The 15392-nt window shown below is 38.2% G+C and overlaps 1 protein-coding gene across 1 annotated transcript; it reads right to left on the minus strand.

The window, feature by feature from the left end:
- Positions 1–95: 95 nt before the first annotated feature.
- GLYAT (glycine-N-acyltransferase) lies at positions 96–12169 on the minus strand. Its single transcript, XM_042905827.1, has 5 exons — positions 12074–12169; positions 8618–8725; positions 2674–2800; positions 1133–1304; positions 96–715 (listed from the first exon to the last, which is right to left on the minus strand). Exons 1-5 carry the CDS (start codon positions 12152–12154, stop codon positions 313–315), a joined length of 891 nt encoding a protein of 296 aa, XP_042761761.1. The 5' UTR covers positions 12155–12169; the 3' UTR covers positions 96–312.
- Between the last annotated feature and the right edge of the window lie 3223 nt (positions 12170–15392).

Here is a 15392-nt window from a genome sequence, read left to right on the forward strand (position 1 = left end):
GTGTACTAGGAGTTCTAGGAGAAGCCATTTGGGGCACCAGGTAGCTGATGAAGGAGCATCACAGAGATCCCAGAAGTGTGGGAGGCTAAATTATGTGGGGCCCACTGAGGGAGTACCTGGGCTGCTTCATAGTGATAAATCTAAAGGAATCCCATCTGCAGTTCAAGTGCAGGGACTAGGGTGGTCTTGCTGACAAATCACACTGCTTCCCTGGAGCCCAAACAGTGCCATTTTTTACTGATGATTACAATTATAACTTATTCTTTCTGTCTTCCCAGGCCCATCTGACATGGTCTTCTGTGCAGGGCTGCTTCACAGGGGCACACAGTGCCACTGGTTCCAGCCACAGGGTATGGTGATATGATCAAGTTTGTTACAAACTTTCTGCATAGTTTTGTTACTCTTGTCAACGTGAGAATATATGGGGAAGCCAAGTTTGTTTAGATAGTGACTATGGGAATAGATGACTTGGGTGATAAGGCCGTGGGCCCGGTACTCAGGCAGGGTACCCGCCATCCGTAACTCTCCTGTCTGGTCCATCAGGTTCCAGGATACAGGTGTCCTCTCAGGCCCCAGCAGGCAGAAGGTGGGGAAGGTCTGGATACAGCGCTCGATGAATCTCTGGCTCCTCTCATTGCCGCCAAAATGCCAGAATTTATTCACCAAGGCAGCATGGGTAACATCCAGGGAGGAGGGTTTAAACATCTCTTGGCAGCTATGGAGGAAAAGCAAAGTCTGTGAGTATGGAGGTTTTTATTTGTTCTTCCCTCTACTGTTTTGAGAGGCAGAGTAGGTAGAGGAAATAAGAAACACAAAGCCCTGGAGTGTAGGTGAGTTTGTGATGACAAAGGGATGGAAAAGCCCACTGTTGTTGGAATGAGTGAGCAGGAAGAACAGGATAGGTCGAAGAAGCTGGCAGAAATTGGATATATTCCAGATGAGAAAAGAAATGGTGGAGTATTTTAAGCAAAGGAGGAATATGGTATGAATTACATCTTAAGAAAAGATTACTCTGACTGTTTTGAAGAATATTGACTGCAGATGGGCCAGAGTGGAAGCAGGGTGGGAAAATGGGAGGCTGTCTCAGTACTGAGAGCAGTAAGTGATGCAGAGTGATTTGTATCAAACTCACATGGCCTTGGGTTTGCCACTGTTGGGTGATAAGTTCTTTCCCTCCAGCAGGGAAGGAACTAGTTTCTTTATCGTCTCAGCCGTCATATAGAGAATGCAATGTGTTTGCTTGACTTGGAAGGATTTAGTAGCTGCAAGATTTTGTATCACCTCATTCAGGCTGGGCTGTGAACCTAGATGGGATTATGAGGAGAGACAATGATTTAATAAGTACATGCTGTGGAGAAGCTCCCCATTGGAGTAGGAAGTGTCTGGGATTTACAGTCAGAGAACCTAGGTGCTGGGCTCAGTGCTGCTGCTGTGTAACCAGAGTCAAGTAGTCAGGATTTGTGCAATTTTCCCTGTTTTATGTAAGGGAAAACATGCCCAGAAATTCATTAAGCCATTGGTGGCAAAGAGAGACTGGAACGAGCTTTTCTGGGCTACATAATCATGTAGTTTTGATAATTAAAGGAGAGGAGTTTTTTTTTAAAAAGTGGTAGCCAACATCCACTGTGTACTTACTATGTTCCCAGTGTAGGAGATTGTTGCAGTAATGGCCTATATTTGCCCACATCTCCTTGTATCCATTCCTTGGCGTAGTCCTCGCCTACACTGCATCTGACCTTGGCCATATGATTTGCTTTGGCAATGGGGAAGAATGAACTTGATGCAGAGAGAAGCTTAAAAGTGCTTGCACATCGGGGCTTGCCCTCTCCTTGTGATCTCAATTACTTTGAAACCAATACCATACAAATAGCCTAGGCTAGCCTGCTGAGGTCAGGTGCTCCTATCATTCCATCACCATGGCAGCCAAGGCTGACAGCCAGAACCATCATTCAGACATGTGACTGAGGCCATGTTAGAGCAATCAGGCCATAGTCCACCCATCAACTGATGGCAATTGCATGAGTAAGCCCAAGAGACACCAGCAGAACTGCCTTGCAAAGCCTAATACAAACTGTAGATTCACAGAATTATGCAGCAAAAGTCAACTACACATCCAGGTATTATAGTAAGAAATCCCTATTCAAGATTTCATTTAATCTTTTCAATGCCCCTGTGTTCTAGGAACTATTATTATCCTCATTTATGTATATGAAAGTCATGGTCTCCAAGAGGATAAGTCATGTGGCTAGGATCACATAGCAAGTAACAGGCAGATGCCATCCTAGGGAGTCTGACTTGGGGCGGGGGGCATATCCACACCATGACAGTTGTCCTTTATGATCTGGGAGGTGCTTTATGGCACAAGTCATCATTCTCATTCCAGGAATGGAAGGCCTTGGGTGAAGCCCTCCTTTGGTACCCAGTTACCCTAAGGGATCCTGCATATGTCTACAAAATATGCCATAAATCGTTGGCTATCCAGGAATTATATTATGTTCCCCTATATGAAGCCCATTCTTTGCAAGCTTTGAAGGTGTTTTTTTCTCCCTTTATGAGGGAGTTAAAAAATTGGCAGGAGGCTGAGGGTCTGGAGCTTGGGGGCAGGAGATATGAATCATAGGGAAAATTGTTCAGGACAGAGAAGTATGTCCGCACCCATCCCATTTCTCTTACTTTGGATCTGCAAATGCTGTTTCCAGTTGATGACTTCTGGTGAGACAAGACATTTCTGACAGTTCTTGAGGTCCTTGGAGTAGATTTGGTAAGTATTGGTGTAGTGATCAAGATCATCTGTCATCTCCTATGATCATTGGGAAAAGGGAAATAAAACAAATTACTTATATTTCACTATTGCAATACTTTTTTCTAAATTCCACTATACTGTGAGTTTTTAACATTGAAATATTGTTGACACACAATGTTACAATAGTTTCAGGTGTACAATATAGGGATTCAACAAGTCTATACTTTATGCTGTGCTCACAAGTATAGCTACCATCTGTCACCCTATAACACTATTACACCACCACTGACTATATTCCCTAGGCTCTACCTTTTATAGCATGAGTTATTCATGCTATAACAGGAAGCCTGTATCTCCCACTACCCTTCACCCATTTTGCCCATCCCTCTGCCCTCTTCCTTCTGGCAACCACCAGTTTGTTCTGTGTATTTATGGGTCTGTTTCTGATTTTTGTTTGTTCATTTGTTTCTTAGATTCCACATATGAGGGAAATCATACAGTATTTGTCTTTCTCTGTCTGACTTATTTTACTTTGCATAACACCCTCTAGGTCCATCCATGTTTTCATAGATGGCAAGATCTCATTCTTTTTATGGCTGAGTAATACTCCAGTGTGTGTGTGTGTGTGTGTGTGTGTGTGTGTGTGTGTGTGTACACACTACATCTTCTTTATCCATTTTTCTATCGGTGGACATTTGGGTTGCTTCCACATCTTGGCTATTGTAAATAATGCTATAAACATAGAGGTGCATATATTTTTTCAAATTTGTGTTTTTGTTTTCTTTGGGTAAATACCCGGTAGTAGAACTATTGGGTCGTATGGTATTTCTAGTTTTAATTTTTTTTCTATTTTTTTTTTATTTTAGAGAGAGAGCACAAGCAGGGGAAAGGGGCAGAGGGAGAGAGAATCCTGAGCAGGCTCCATGCTGAGCATGGAGCCCCATGTGGGACTCCATCCCACGACCCTGGGACCTTGACCTCAACTGAAATCAAGAGTCAAACCCTCATCTGACTGAAGCACCCACATGCCCCTCTATTTTTAATTTTTTTGAAGAACATCCTTACTGTTTTCCACAGTGACTATGCCAATTTACATTTCCACCAACAGTGCATGAGGGTTCCTTTTTCTCCACATCCTCGCCGACACTTGTTTCTTGTCTTTTTGACTATAGCCATTCTGACAGCTGTAAGGTGATACCTCGTTATGGTTTTGATTGGTATTTCCCTGGTGATTAGTAATGTTGAGGATCCTTCATGTTTCTGGGCTATGTGTATGTGTTTTTTGGGAAAATATCTAATTCATGTCCTATTTTTTTCTTTTCTTTTTTAAATTGTATTTAATTTGTTTTTTAAATTTACATCCAAGTTAGTTTATAGTGCAACAATGATTTCAGGAGTAGATTCCTTAATGCCCTTTACCCATTTAGCCTATCACCCCTCCCACATCCCCTCCAGTAACCCTCTGTTTGTTCTCCATATTTAAGAGTCTCATATTTTTGTCTCCCTCACTGTTTTTATATTATTTTTGCTTCCCTTCCCTTATGTTCATCTGTTCTGTGTCTTAAAGTCCTCATATGAGTGAAGTCATATGATATTTGTCTTTCTCTGACTAATTTCGCATAGTATAATACCCTCTAGTTCCATCCATGTAGTTGCAAATGGCAAGATTTCATTCTTTTTGATTGCTGAGTAATACTCCAGTGTGTGTGTGTGTGTGTGTGTGTGTGTGTGTGTATAAACATAAATAAATATAAATATATATACACATCATATATATGTGTGTGTATATATATATGAATATATATATACCCCACATCTTCTTAAACCATTCATCCATCGATGGACATTTGGGCTCTTTCCATACTTTGGCTATTGTTGATGGTGCTGCTATAAACATTGGGGTGCATGTGCCCCTTTGATATAGCACACCTGTATCCTTTGGGTAAATATCTAGTAGTGCAATTGCTGGGTCATAGGGTAGTTAGAATTTTAATTTTTTGAGGCACCTCCATACTGTTTTCCAGAGTGGCTGCATCAGCTTGCATTACCACCAATAATGCAAAAGAGGTCCTCTTTCTCTGTATCCTCACCAACATCTGTTGTTGCCTGAGTTGTTAATGTTAGCCATTCTGACAGGTGTGAGGTGGTATCTCATTGTGGTTTTGATTTGTATTTCCCTGATGATGATTGATGTGGAACATTTTTTATGTGTCAGTTGGCCATCTGGATGTCTTCTTTGGAGAAGTGTCTATTCATGTCTTTTGCCCATTTCTTCACTGGATTATTTGTTTTTTGGGTGTTGAGTTTGATTAAGTTCTTTATAGATTTTGGATACTAACCCTTTATCTGATATGTCATTTGCAAATATCTCCTCCCATTCCATTGGTTGCCTTTTAGTTTTGCTGAAGTTCCCTTTGCTGTGCAGACTTTTTATTTTTATGTGGTCTCAATAGTTCATTTTTGCTTTTGTTTCCCTTGCCTCTGGAGATGTGTTGAGTAAGAAGTTGCTGTGGCCAAGGTCAAAGAGGTTTTTGCCTGCTTTCTCCTCTAGGATTTTGATGGCTTCCTGTCTTACATTTTGGTCTTTCATCCATTTTGAGTTTATTTTTGTGTATGGTGTAAGAAAGTGGTCCAGGTTCATTTTTTGCATGTCACTGTCCAGTTTTCCCATCACCACTTGCTGAAGAGACTGTCCTTATTCCATTGGATATTCTTTCCTGCTTTGTCAAAGATTAGTTGGCCATTCATTTGTGGGTCCATTTCTGGGTTCTTTATTCTGTTCCATTGATCTGAGTGTCTGTTTTTGTGCCATTGCCATACTATCTTGAAAATTACAGCTTGGTATTACAGCTTGAAATCTGGATTGTGATGCCTCCTGCTCTGGTTTTCTTTTTCAAGATTGCTTTTGTGGTTCCATACAAATTTTAGGATTGTTTGTTCTAGCTCTGTGAAGAATACTGGTGTTATTTGATAGGTATAGAATTGAATATGTAGATTGCTTTGGGTAGTATCAACATTTTAACAATATTTGTTCTTCCTATCCAGGAGCATGGAATGTTTTTCCATTTTTTTTGTGTGTCTTCTTCAATTTCTTTCATAAACTTTCTATAGTTTTTGGTGTATAGATTTTTCACCTCTTTATTTAGAGTTATTCCTAGGTATTTTATAGTTTTTGGTGCAATTGTAAATGGGATTGATTCCTTGATTTCTCTTTCTGTTGCTTCATTGTTGGTGTATAGGAATGCAACCGGTTTCTGTGCATTGATTTTATATCCTGCCACTTTGCTGATGAATTCATGGGTCAGTTATAGCAGTTTATTGGTAGAATCTTTTGGGTTTTCCATATAGAATATTATGTTATTTGCGAAGAGTGAAAGTTTGACCTCCTCCTGGCCGATTTGGATGCCATTTATTTCTTTGTGTTGTCTGATTGCTGAGGCTAAGACTTCCAATACTATGTTGAATAACAGTGGCAAGAGTGGACATCCCTGTCTTATTCCTGACCTTAGGGGGAAAGCTTTCAGCTTTTCCCCATTGAGGATGGTATTAGCATTGGGTCTTTCATGTATTTATGCCTATTTTTAAATTGGATTCTTTGGGTTTTGGTGTTTAGTTATATAAGTTCTTTATGTATTTTGGATATTAACTCCTTATGGTAAAAAACTGAGAACTTTTCCTGTAAGGTCAGGAAGAAGACAAGGATTTACACTCTTGCCACTTTTATTCAACAAAATACTGGAAGTTTTAACCACAGCAATCCAGCAAGAAAAAAAAGAAAAGGCATCCAAGTTGGTAAAGAAGAAGTTAAACTGTCACTATTTACAGGTGATATAATCCTATACAAAGAAAACCCTAAGACTTCACCCACAAACTATTAAAAGTAATAAACGAATTCATTAAAGTTCCAGGATACAGAATTCACAGAAATTGGTTGTGTTTCTATACACTAACAATTAGGTAATAGAGAAATTAAGAAAACAATTCCATTTACAATTGCATCAGAAAGAATAAAAATACCTAGGAATAAACTTAGGAAGTGAAAGACCTGTACTGTGAAAATTATGAAATATTGATGAAAGAAATTGAAGATGACACAAAGGAAAAGATATTCCACGTTCATGGGGCGGAGGAATTAATATTGTCAGAATGTCCATACTACCCAAAGCAGTGTATAGACTCAGTGCAATCCAAATCAAAATACCAATAGCATTTTTCACAGAACTGGAACAAATAACACTAAAATTTGTATAGAACCACAAAGACCCTGAAAAGCAAAAGCAGTCTTGAGAAAGAAAAGAAGTAAACTTACGCTTATGCAGTCCATTGTTCTATGACAAAGCAGGAAAGTGTATCCAATGGGAAAAGGATGGTCTCTTTAATAAGCGGTGTTGGGAAAACTGGACAGCTACATGGAAAAGAATGAAACTGGACCAGTTTCTTATACCATACACAAAAATCCATTCAAAATTTATTTAGGACCAAAATGTGAGATATACTGTGATATTTTTTAAGTGCTAAAATGTTGGTATTTTCATTGGTGCATTACAATTATTCCTGAATCATTTAAATCATGAGGTCAGAGGAGAGATTCAAGTATTCAATTTATGATGGAAAATTGCATAGCAATACTGCTCTCTACCCACATATCGCATTAAAATTTCAAATCAAACAAAGACACAATTATTAGGAAGCATTCTTCTATACTTCTATTATTCTCAGTGGGAAGAAGAGAAAAACAATTGACAAGGAAAAGCAAAACTTCTGTTGCAAGAATGCATGTAATAAACAGTTCAAATAGTTGCAGAACATGCCAACCATGAACATCACAGTATTAAATTTAGTTATAGATATTTCTGGATTAAAATCTCCATCTATATTTAATGAAGCCAAAGAAGATGAAAACCAATTAGAAATGCTTCCTTAAAACAATGCTATAGTTAAACAAACAGTAGTTCCAGAAAAATAAAGAGAGTACTTATTTAAGAAGACCCTCTCAACTTACTAAACAGATGAGATTATTGGGAAGTAGGAGGCACAAGAAAATATTACCACAACTCAGTGCAGAATTCAAAAGCTTTTTAAAAAATGGTTGGAAAATGTTGCCCCAAAATACACTGACAAGTCAGCAAGGATATCCACTAATACATTTTATTACTTAAGATCACATTTAAGATAAAAGATCAAGTAATTTTATTTCAGTTCAGTTGTTACTACTAATACAGATTTCTTTATATATTTGTTTAACTTAGTGGTTTTCAAATCACTTTTTATTTCTATGAAAGGTATAATATTTGTATTTTTATAAATTTATAATTTTACTGAATGTTTAAAAATAAGCTTGTGAATTTTTGTCTTTGAAATGTGTTTACTATTTACTTTTGCTAGTTTTTAAATGTTTCCTCAAAATGCATATGGCGATTATAGTATTATAAGTTTGCTTTTTATAATTGTCCTAACTCACTGTACTGTCTCACACCTTCCTATCTTTGCCCCTTGTGTTTTCTCTGTTGGAATGTCCTCTTTTTTTTTGTCAGCCTAACAGTATCTACAAAATATGTACAAGATCCAGTGCAGATGAAACCTCCCATCGGGAAGTGTCTCGGACCTTAACCTTCATCTCCAGCCTCCGTTGTTGAATCAGCTTTCGCTATTTCTGTGTTGTACATCTTCTCTTCCCACACACTTCACTCTATATTGGAATTTATTTGCTTATTGATCTTTTCTTCCAAGGCTCTGAGCTCCTTGAAGAGAGGGGCTTACTTTCCGTCACACAATTCATTTCTGTATCCCTGGGCTGCCATATTGTCAGGCACATGGCAGGTACACAGCAAAAATGAACACAGAGGCATATTCATTCCACGTCTGGCACCTTACCTGCTCCTGAGGGCGGATAACCACTGTGTTAAAATCAGGCCACTTGTCCACTAGAGCCTTCAGCTTGAATGGGTTTCCCTGGTTCATGTGGAAGACAGTCCCATAAACCTGCAGCATCCCAAGAAAGGGAGAGGCTCAGCTTGTTAGGAAGGACTGGTAAAGTGCCTTGTTTGGTCAGGACAAGAATCATTTCTATCATGAAATTTTATGTTGGAAAAGGGCCAAGTAGGGCATCTAGGTCAAACAGTCTCCATGTACTACATTTTTTTTTAACCTCAAACGAGAAGAGCTTTTTCTCCCCACCCAATATGAGTCATACATGCATATAGTAAAATGTTTGGCCAGATAAAATTTGATTTTAAGAATACCATTCTTCATTTTAGGATTTAAAATTCTCTCCTTCAAGATTTTCTTCTACTCATACACATAGACACAATTTTACAAAAATTAAATGATCTGATACATGTTCCCTCCCCCCGAATGCATTGTGAGCATATTTTTATGTTCATAAACACAAACATTTTCAATTGTTTTATGATGGCTGCATAGGATTCCATCGTATGGATATATCACAGTTCATTTATTTGCTTATTGATGGTCATTTCAGCTGTTTCCAGCTTTTCACTTTGACAAATAATTCTTCATAGAGCATGCTTGACAGAAAATTTGCATGTGCTCCTGATATTTTCTTAGAATATTCAGAAGAGTAGTTGCTGGCTCAAATGTTATGCACATGTTTAAAACTTCTTAACATAAATGACCACGTTATTCTCTGGAAGGATTAAATGAACTTCCACCAACAAACAGGCTACAGCATAGTGCTCAACAGAATGTGCTGTGTGGTCCCATGGCCTGGGGTCCAAGTCCAGTCTTGGATCCCCCTACCCCCATTTGTGTTGTGCAGGCTGTTGAGAGACAGGAAGATGGGGAGAGAATGAATGAGAACAAGTCTTGTGGACATTGTGTTTTTGTGGTTTGGGGGATTGGAATGCAGCAGCAGATACTAGCATGGGCAACTGTGAAAATGAAGCCTCTCCAGATACCAGCATGGAAGCATGCCAATGACCTGAGGTCAAAAAGATGGTATATGCTTTAATATTTCCACCTTGGATACATGATGACTAAGAACTATGCCTGTATCTTTCCCCCTGCTGCTCTCCACCCCACATAAACTATTGATGTTAGACAAAGAGAAGGGGGAAAAAAGCTCAGTTGACTGAATTTATCTGAATTTATTTTGTTTTCAGCCTTGAGTGGAGGCTTGATATAGAATTCAGCATAATTTGGGAAAATACAGACATTATCTTTTTACATATTTGCATTTGGGCCCTGTAAAACTGATTTACACTATACTATTATCCATTATAGGATCTGAAAATATGTAGAACTGTTACTCTTTGTTATTCCCATGGCCTAATTAATTAAAAAAATTTCTTTTTTCCTGCTCAGTTCAGAACATACCAGGCAGCTACTGTAAGTTGACTCAACTGGAGTTGATACACGCACTAAAATGTATTTAATATCTAGCACTAAGAGGAATGGCTGGGCTTTTTCTCAACTGAGACTCAAATAAGTATTGAATTTTAGGTTATACATCCATTACAAGTACTACACATATTCTGGATTTTAATTAGGGGGCAATGTATGTCTTTAATATGCAACCAAAAATTGAAGGTGCTATTAGGGCCACCTTATCTTACAACGGAGATCTTCCAAGAAAGGACACTTGGAATACACCATTTTCTCAAAATATTTGGGCTCAACTTAACATAAGCAGTAAAGAGAAATTTAAGTGACAAAATTCTACACTAAATTCATGGGAAAAAAAAACCTTTGGCCTGAAGAATTGTTAAAAATAACTATTCACCATAAAAATATCTTAGGCAACTGTTTATAGAGTTTCTAACTGATGTAACCTCCCTCCCAACCCCGCAGAATTGGTTGTCTCTCTGTAAGGTTGCATGGATCTTAAGGATTATGAAGTGAAAGGAGTTAAATAGTGGGTGGTAGAGATTAATGGTAGTAGGAATCTACTAACGTGGTTGACTTTAGTTTTAGATCACAGTTGACCCTTGAACAACATGGGGGTTGGGGGGCACTGATCCCCCACTTGCAGTGGAAAATCTGTCTAGAATTTTTGATTACCCCCAAACTTAACTACGAATCACCTACAATTGACCAGAAGCCTTACCAATGATTTAAACAGCTGATTAAGATGTACAGTATGTTATATACTGTATTCTTACAATAAAGTAAGCTAGACATAAGAAGATGTTATTAATCAGATTACAAAGAAGAGAAAATCCATTTACAGTACTGTGCTATATTTGTTGAAAAAAATCCAAGTGAATATAAGTGAACTCGCATATTTAAGGGTTAGCTGTGGTAGAAGTCATTTTTTTTAGTAGGAACTAAAGAACAGTTATTTCGTTAGTCTGTTTCTAATAATTGAAAATTAAGCCTTAAAAAAATAAATAAAATAAAGAAAATTAAGCCTTGTGATCTACAAATAAAATAATGCTAATATTTTTCTCCTTATACTGAAAGAAGGGAGTAGCAGAGCTATAAGGGAGTAAGGAGGCAAATGCATTTATCTTATCTAAATTGTATGCATCTTTATAGGAATGTCTTATAAAATAGTAAAAATCTAATTTCTATGTCTACAGAGTTTTTTTTAGGGAAAAGTAACTGTCCTCTAACACACACACACACTCACACTCACACACACACACATGGACCCTATGCTTTTGGTTGCTAAAAAAAACACAAGCAAGTACCGTAGCCTATCACTAGAGTTGCTTTTGCACAGTTCTGGATGTAAGTATTTATGTGTACATCTTGTTTAATTCTGAGATTTCTAATCAGTTGTACTAGGTTAAAGGAGACACCTAGTTATACTAGGTTAAAGGAGACACTAGGTTAAAGGAGACACCATAAAATAGCCTGATATGCAGTCAGCTCAGGGAAATTGGGAAATTTAAGTCAAAATTGGAATTGAACTCCTTATTAATTTTAGAGAAGACTCCTGATGGTTAACCTCTCACCTAGCAAGTGTTCTTTTAAGAAGAACAATTTTAGCACTAATATGTAGTCTCAGCCAACTTTTGAGGAAAACCCTGGAAAAAACACCAATGTTATTATGGAATGTTTTTTGGAAAGGAGCAAGGGAACACTTTATGAATGACAGAGCAAAAGCTGGTACAGTCCTGTGTTCATGCCATGGCATTGCAACTGACTATTTGTGTGATATTGGCTAAATCACCCTAACTGAGCTCCATCTTCTCATCAGTAACACAGACATAGTAGCAAATATCTTCTAGAGAGGTAATGCAAACTAAGCTAGAGAAAACATGGACTAATGCTGGACACAGAACAGAGGCTCAGTGTTAGTCTCTTTTCTTCTTGACTCATGGGGTTTCTATTCCTTACTCTCCACCCAGAATTTTCCATTGTCACCTTTAAGGATTCAGGAAGGCTCTTCCTCAAGGACCTCTCCAGTGACTGCAGCATTTGGGCACCTTGCAGTGGGAACATCATGGAAGGTACCTTAGCCTAAAGAGAGAAACAGGAAACAGCTAGGAATGAGAAGAAGCTGGAAGAGATTCAGAAATATGAGTAGTAAGTTCTCTTCTAATGGCGAGGTCCCCCTTCAGTGTCTCTCATCTGTGTCGCCTTCAGTAAAGTCTTCATTAGCTCTCACCAACTCCAAGGAAGGACAAGACTGGTAGAAAGCATGGGGGGTGGGAGGATTTATACATTTTTAAATTCACTTTCTTACACTTTAATGCATTCCAGCCATCTGTTTCATTTTAGGTTAACAAGCGCATTTTTAAGTACATATAACATCTTTTGAAATTTAGTTGCCATTAGTGATTCTCGTGACACCACCAGTAATAAGCCGTATAACATTGTGGAAGTTATTTACTCTTTCTGTGCCTTGCTTGCCTCTGTTAACCTCAAAAATAAAACTATCTTGCCATCAAAAATGGCTTATTTGGAAATAGCAGGGAATTGCAATACCAGATAACGAAGCTATAGAAAATTATAAGCAAGTCTGGAGAACAAAAGAGAGGAACATTCTTTTATAAAAAGGAGAGGAAGAGGACTGTTATAAACAAAAAGTCCATTGGTAGAAAGGTGGAGTTCCCAGTATTGGGGCTTTTTCTTGGCTGAGTGGTGACTGTCTCTCATTGGCTGGGCTGTTGCTGAAGGGAGGAGGAAACCTGTCTGCTCAGTAGGAAAGTAGTAGCTAGAGTAAAATGGAATTTGGAAGCAATGAATCATAGGAATCTACCCCCACCCCCCAAACCAAGAGCACACTGTGTACACTGTATGTTAGCTAACTTGACAATAAATTATATTAAAAAAATAATTATAAATAAAATGGAATTTGGAAGGCACTCTATTCTTGTTGGGTCTGCGGTGAATGCAGGCAGGAGTTGTATGGCAAGAGCTCCCCGCTGCTGGCTTCCTGACTCCATTCCAGAGGATTCCTTTTATTGATTTTCACACTTGGAAGGTGGATGGGATAACAGCACCATCTAACTTAAAGACTTTTTTTTAGGGTTAACTGAGTTATTACATTAAAGGAGTCAATAAGTGCTTGGAATAGTATCTGTCAGGGGCTCCTGGCTGGCTGTCAGTACAGCATGTGACTCTTGATCTTGGGATCATGAGTTCAAGCTCCATGTTGGGCATGGAGCCCACTAAAAAGAAAAAGAGTATCTCTTGTATAAAAGCACTGAACATGTTATTTTATTACTCCTCCTCCCTCTCCTCTTCCTTCCTGTCCTTTTTCATCCCCTCCTTTTCTTCCTCCTCTTCCTTGCCACCTGAGTTAAAGTGCTGTTTATTGCAGTACATTTTGCCGCAATCTTTTTAATGTGGGCATTTGGACATGGTCTAAAATATAAACAATTAACCTTTTAAAAAATTTCCAAGCTATATTCCAAGCTGGTATTTTCACCCTATTTTTTTTTTTTTTTAGCCTTACTGTATCTCACTCTTACATCTGTCTTGCATATTGTACGGATTACGAGGTAGAATAAAAATAGCATTTTTACATATTTGATTCACTGCGTGAAATTGGGATTTACCAAAACATTCTATAAAACCCCAACTACATGAAAAAGCAGAAAGGGCTGTGTCACAGCGTTCTATTTTGGAACCAGGATCCCTGGAGGAATACAACATCACTTCTAAGTGAAGGAACCAAAGAAGTGTTGAGAGAGGATGTTGCATTAAAACTGGCTGTGTGTGAGATTCCATGCGGAACTGGGTAGCTGATTTTACAACAGCACGGAGGAGGCTTCTGCTTCTGGCCAAGAGAGCATAACAGGATCTGGATTTACCTCCTCACCTGAAAAAAAAAAAAAAAAAAGACAAAACTAAACAGTAAATGAAACAGCATTGCACAGAGCAGAGCCACTATCCCCAAGAAAAGGAAAAAAGAAAAGGTGAGTTTAATGATTGCATAGCTTATTGTTGGAAGACTGCAGCTCAGGGAAATGGAGCCTGACCAGATCACTGGGGTCTCAGTGACTTGAGCATATAGAAGTAGAGGCCAGTGTGGAACTTGAGAAAGAGACAAAGCAGAGAGGGAGAAAGAGAGAGAGGGAGAATGAGAAGGAGAGAGAATGCATGAGAGAGGGAAAATGAGGGAGAGAGAGGGAGAATGAGAGAGAGTTCTGGAGATCTTTGGGAAAGAGCAATCTCCTAGAGTCTTTGGCTCATCACTGAACTGTATAAGAGGAAACTACCTTGGGCTTTGGCCTAGGGAGAGAACCACTGGAAAGGATCAGGTGGAAAAATTCTTATAGCTGACACAAGTCTGGGAATAGTTTATGTTCTGACACACTGAAGTGAAAAGACCTTGTAGCATAAGGGCATTGAGTAAGAAGCTCAACAAGGGGGTTAAATTCAGACTTGTCTGTTCTAAATTCACCCTGCACTGATTAAAAGAAAGTCTTGAAATGATCCATCTGATTCCAATAACTTAATTGTGCACCAGAACAAAACGTACTTAAAAATGTAAGTACAACAAAATTTATCAACTAACAGTATATAATTCACATTGTCTCACCTCCAATAAAAACTGATACGATGGAAAGAAGCAGTAAAATATGATTCAGAAGCAGAAGACAAACACAAATCAGTAAAGACAGGCCCAGAGGAGACACTGTCAGACCTACAATCAAAATGTTTTTTCTGTTACAACAGTGCTTCTCCGTGATGCAATAGTCCTTCTCTCACCTTCTTGCAACATTTTCAAATAAGGTTTCTCTTTACCTGAATAAATAAAAATGAGTAGATGCAGATATATTGCAACTAGCAGGCAAGGACGTTAAAAAGCTATAATAATGCTGCTTTTCATGTTTAAGAAGATAGAGGGACACATGATCATGATAAGAGAAATGGAAGCTACAAAAGATGCATATTGAACTTATAGAAATGAATATATACAGCATTTAAAATAAAAAATACAGTGGATGTGATTAGCACTAGATTAGACATTCCAAAAGAAAAGATCAATGAGGTTGAAGATGCAGCAATTGAAATTATCAACAATGATGCAGCAAAAAACAAGAAGGATCAGAAGACTTATTATTGCTAGTATGTCACCATTTATCCCCCAAATTGATCTACAGTTTCAAATTAGCCATAAAACATTCCAAGTTTTATTTGTAGAAATCTCAGATTCTAAAATTTACATGATATCAAGGCTTACTAAAAAGCTACAGTAATCATCATGGAGTGGTCTTGGAATAAAGATAGA

Source organism: Panthera leo, chromosome D1, assembly GCF_018350215.1.
Source record: "Panthera leo isolate Ple1 chromosome D1, P.leo_Ple1_pat1.1, whole genome shotgun sequence".
Lineage (NCBI taxonomy): Eukaryota > Metazoa > Chordata > Mammalia > Carnivora > Felidae > Panthera > Panthera leo.

Bases quoted from the DNA above. Each gene is read 5' to 3' on its own strand.
- GLYAT (XM_042905827.1), bottom strand. From the start codon at position 12,154: ATGATGTTCCCACTGCAAGGTGCCCAAATGCTGCAGTCACTGGAGAGG. The intron at 1,305-2,673 runs GTAAGAGAAATG...AATCCCATCTAG, and splicing joins ACAGCATTTGCAGATCCAAA to GTTCACAGCCCAGCCTGAAT. The intron at 716-1,132 runs GTGAGTTTGATA...TTTCCTCCATAG, and splicing joins AGTGGCAAACCCAAGGCCAT to CTGCCAAGAGATGTTTAAAC.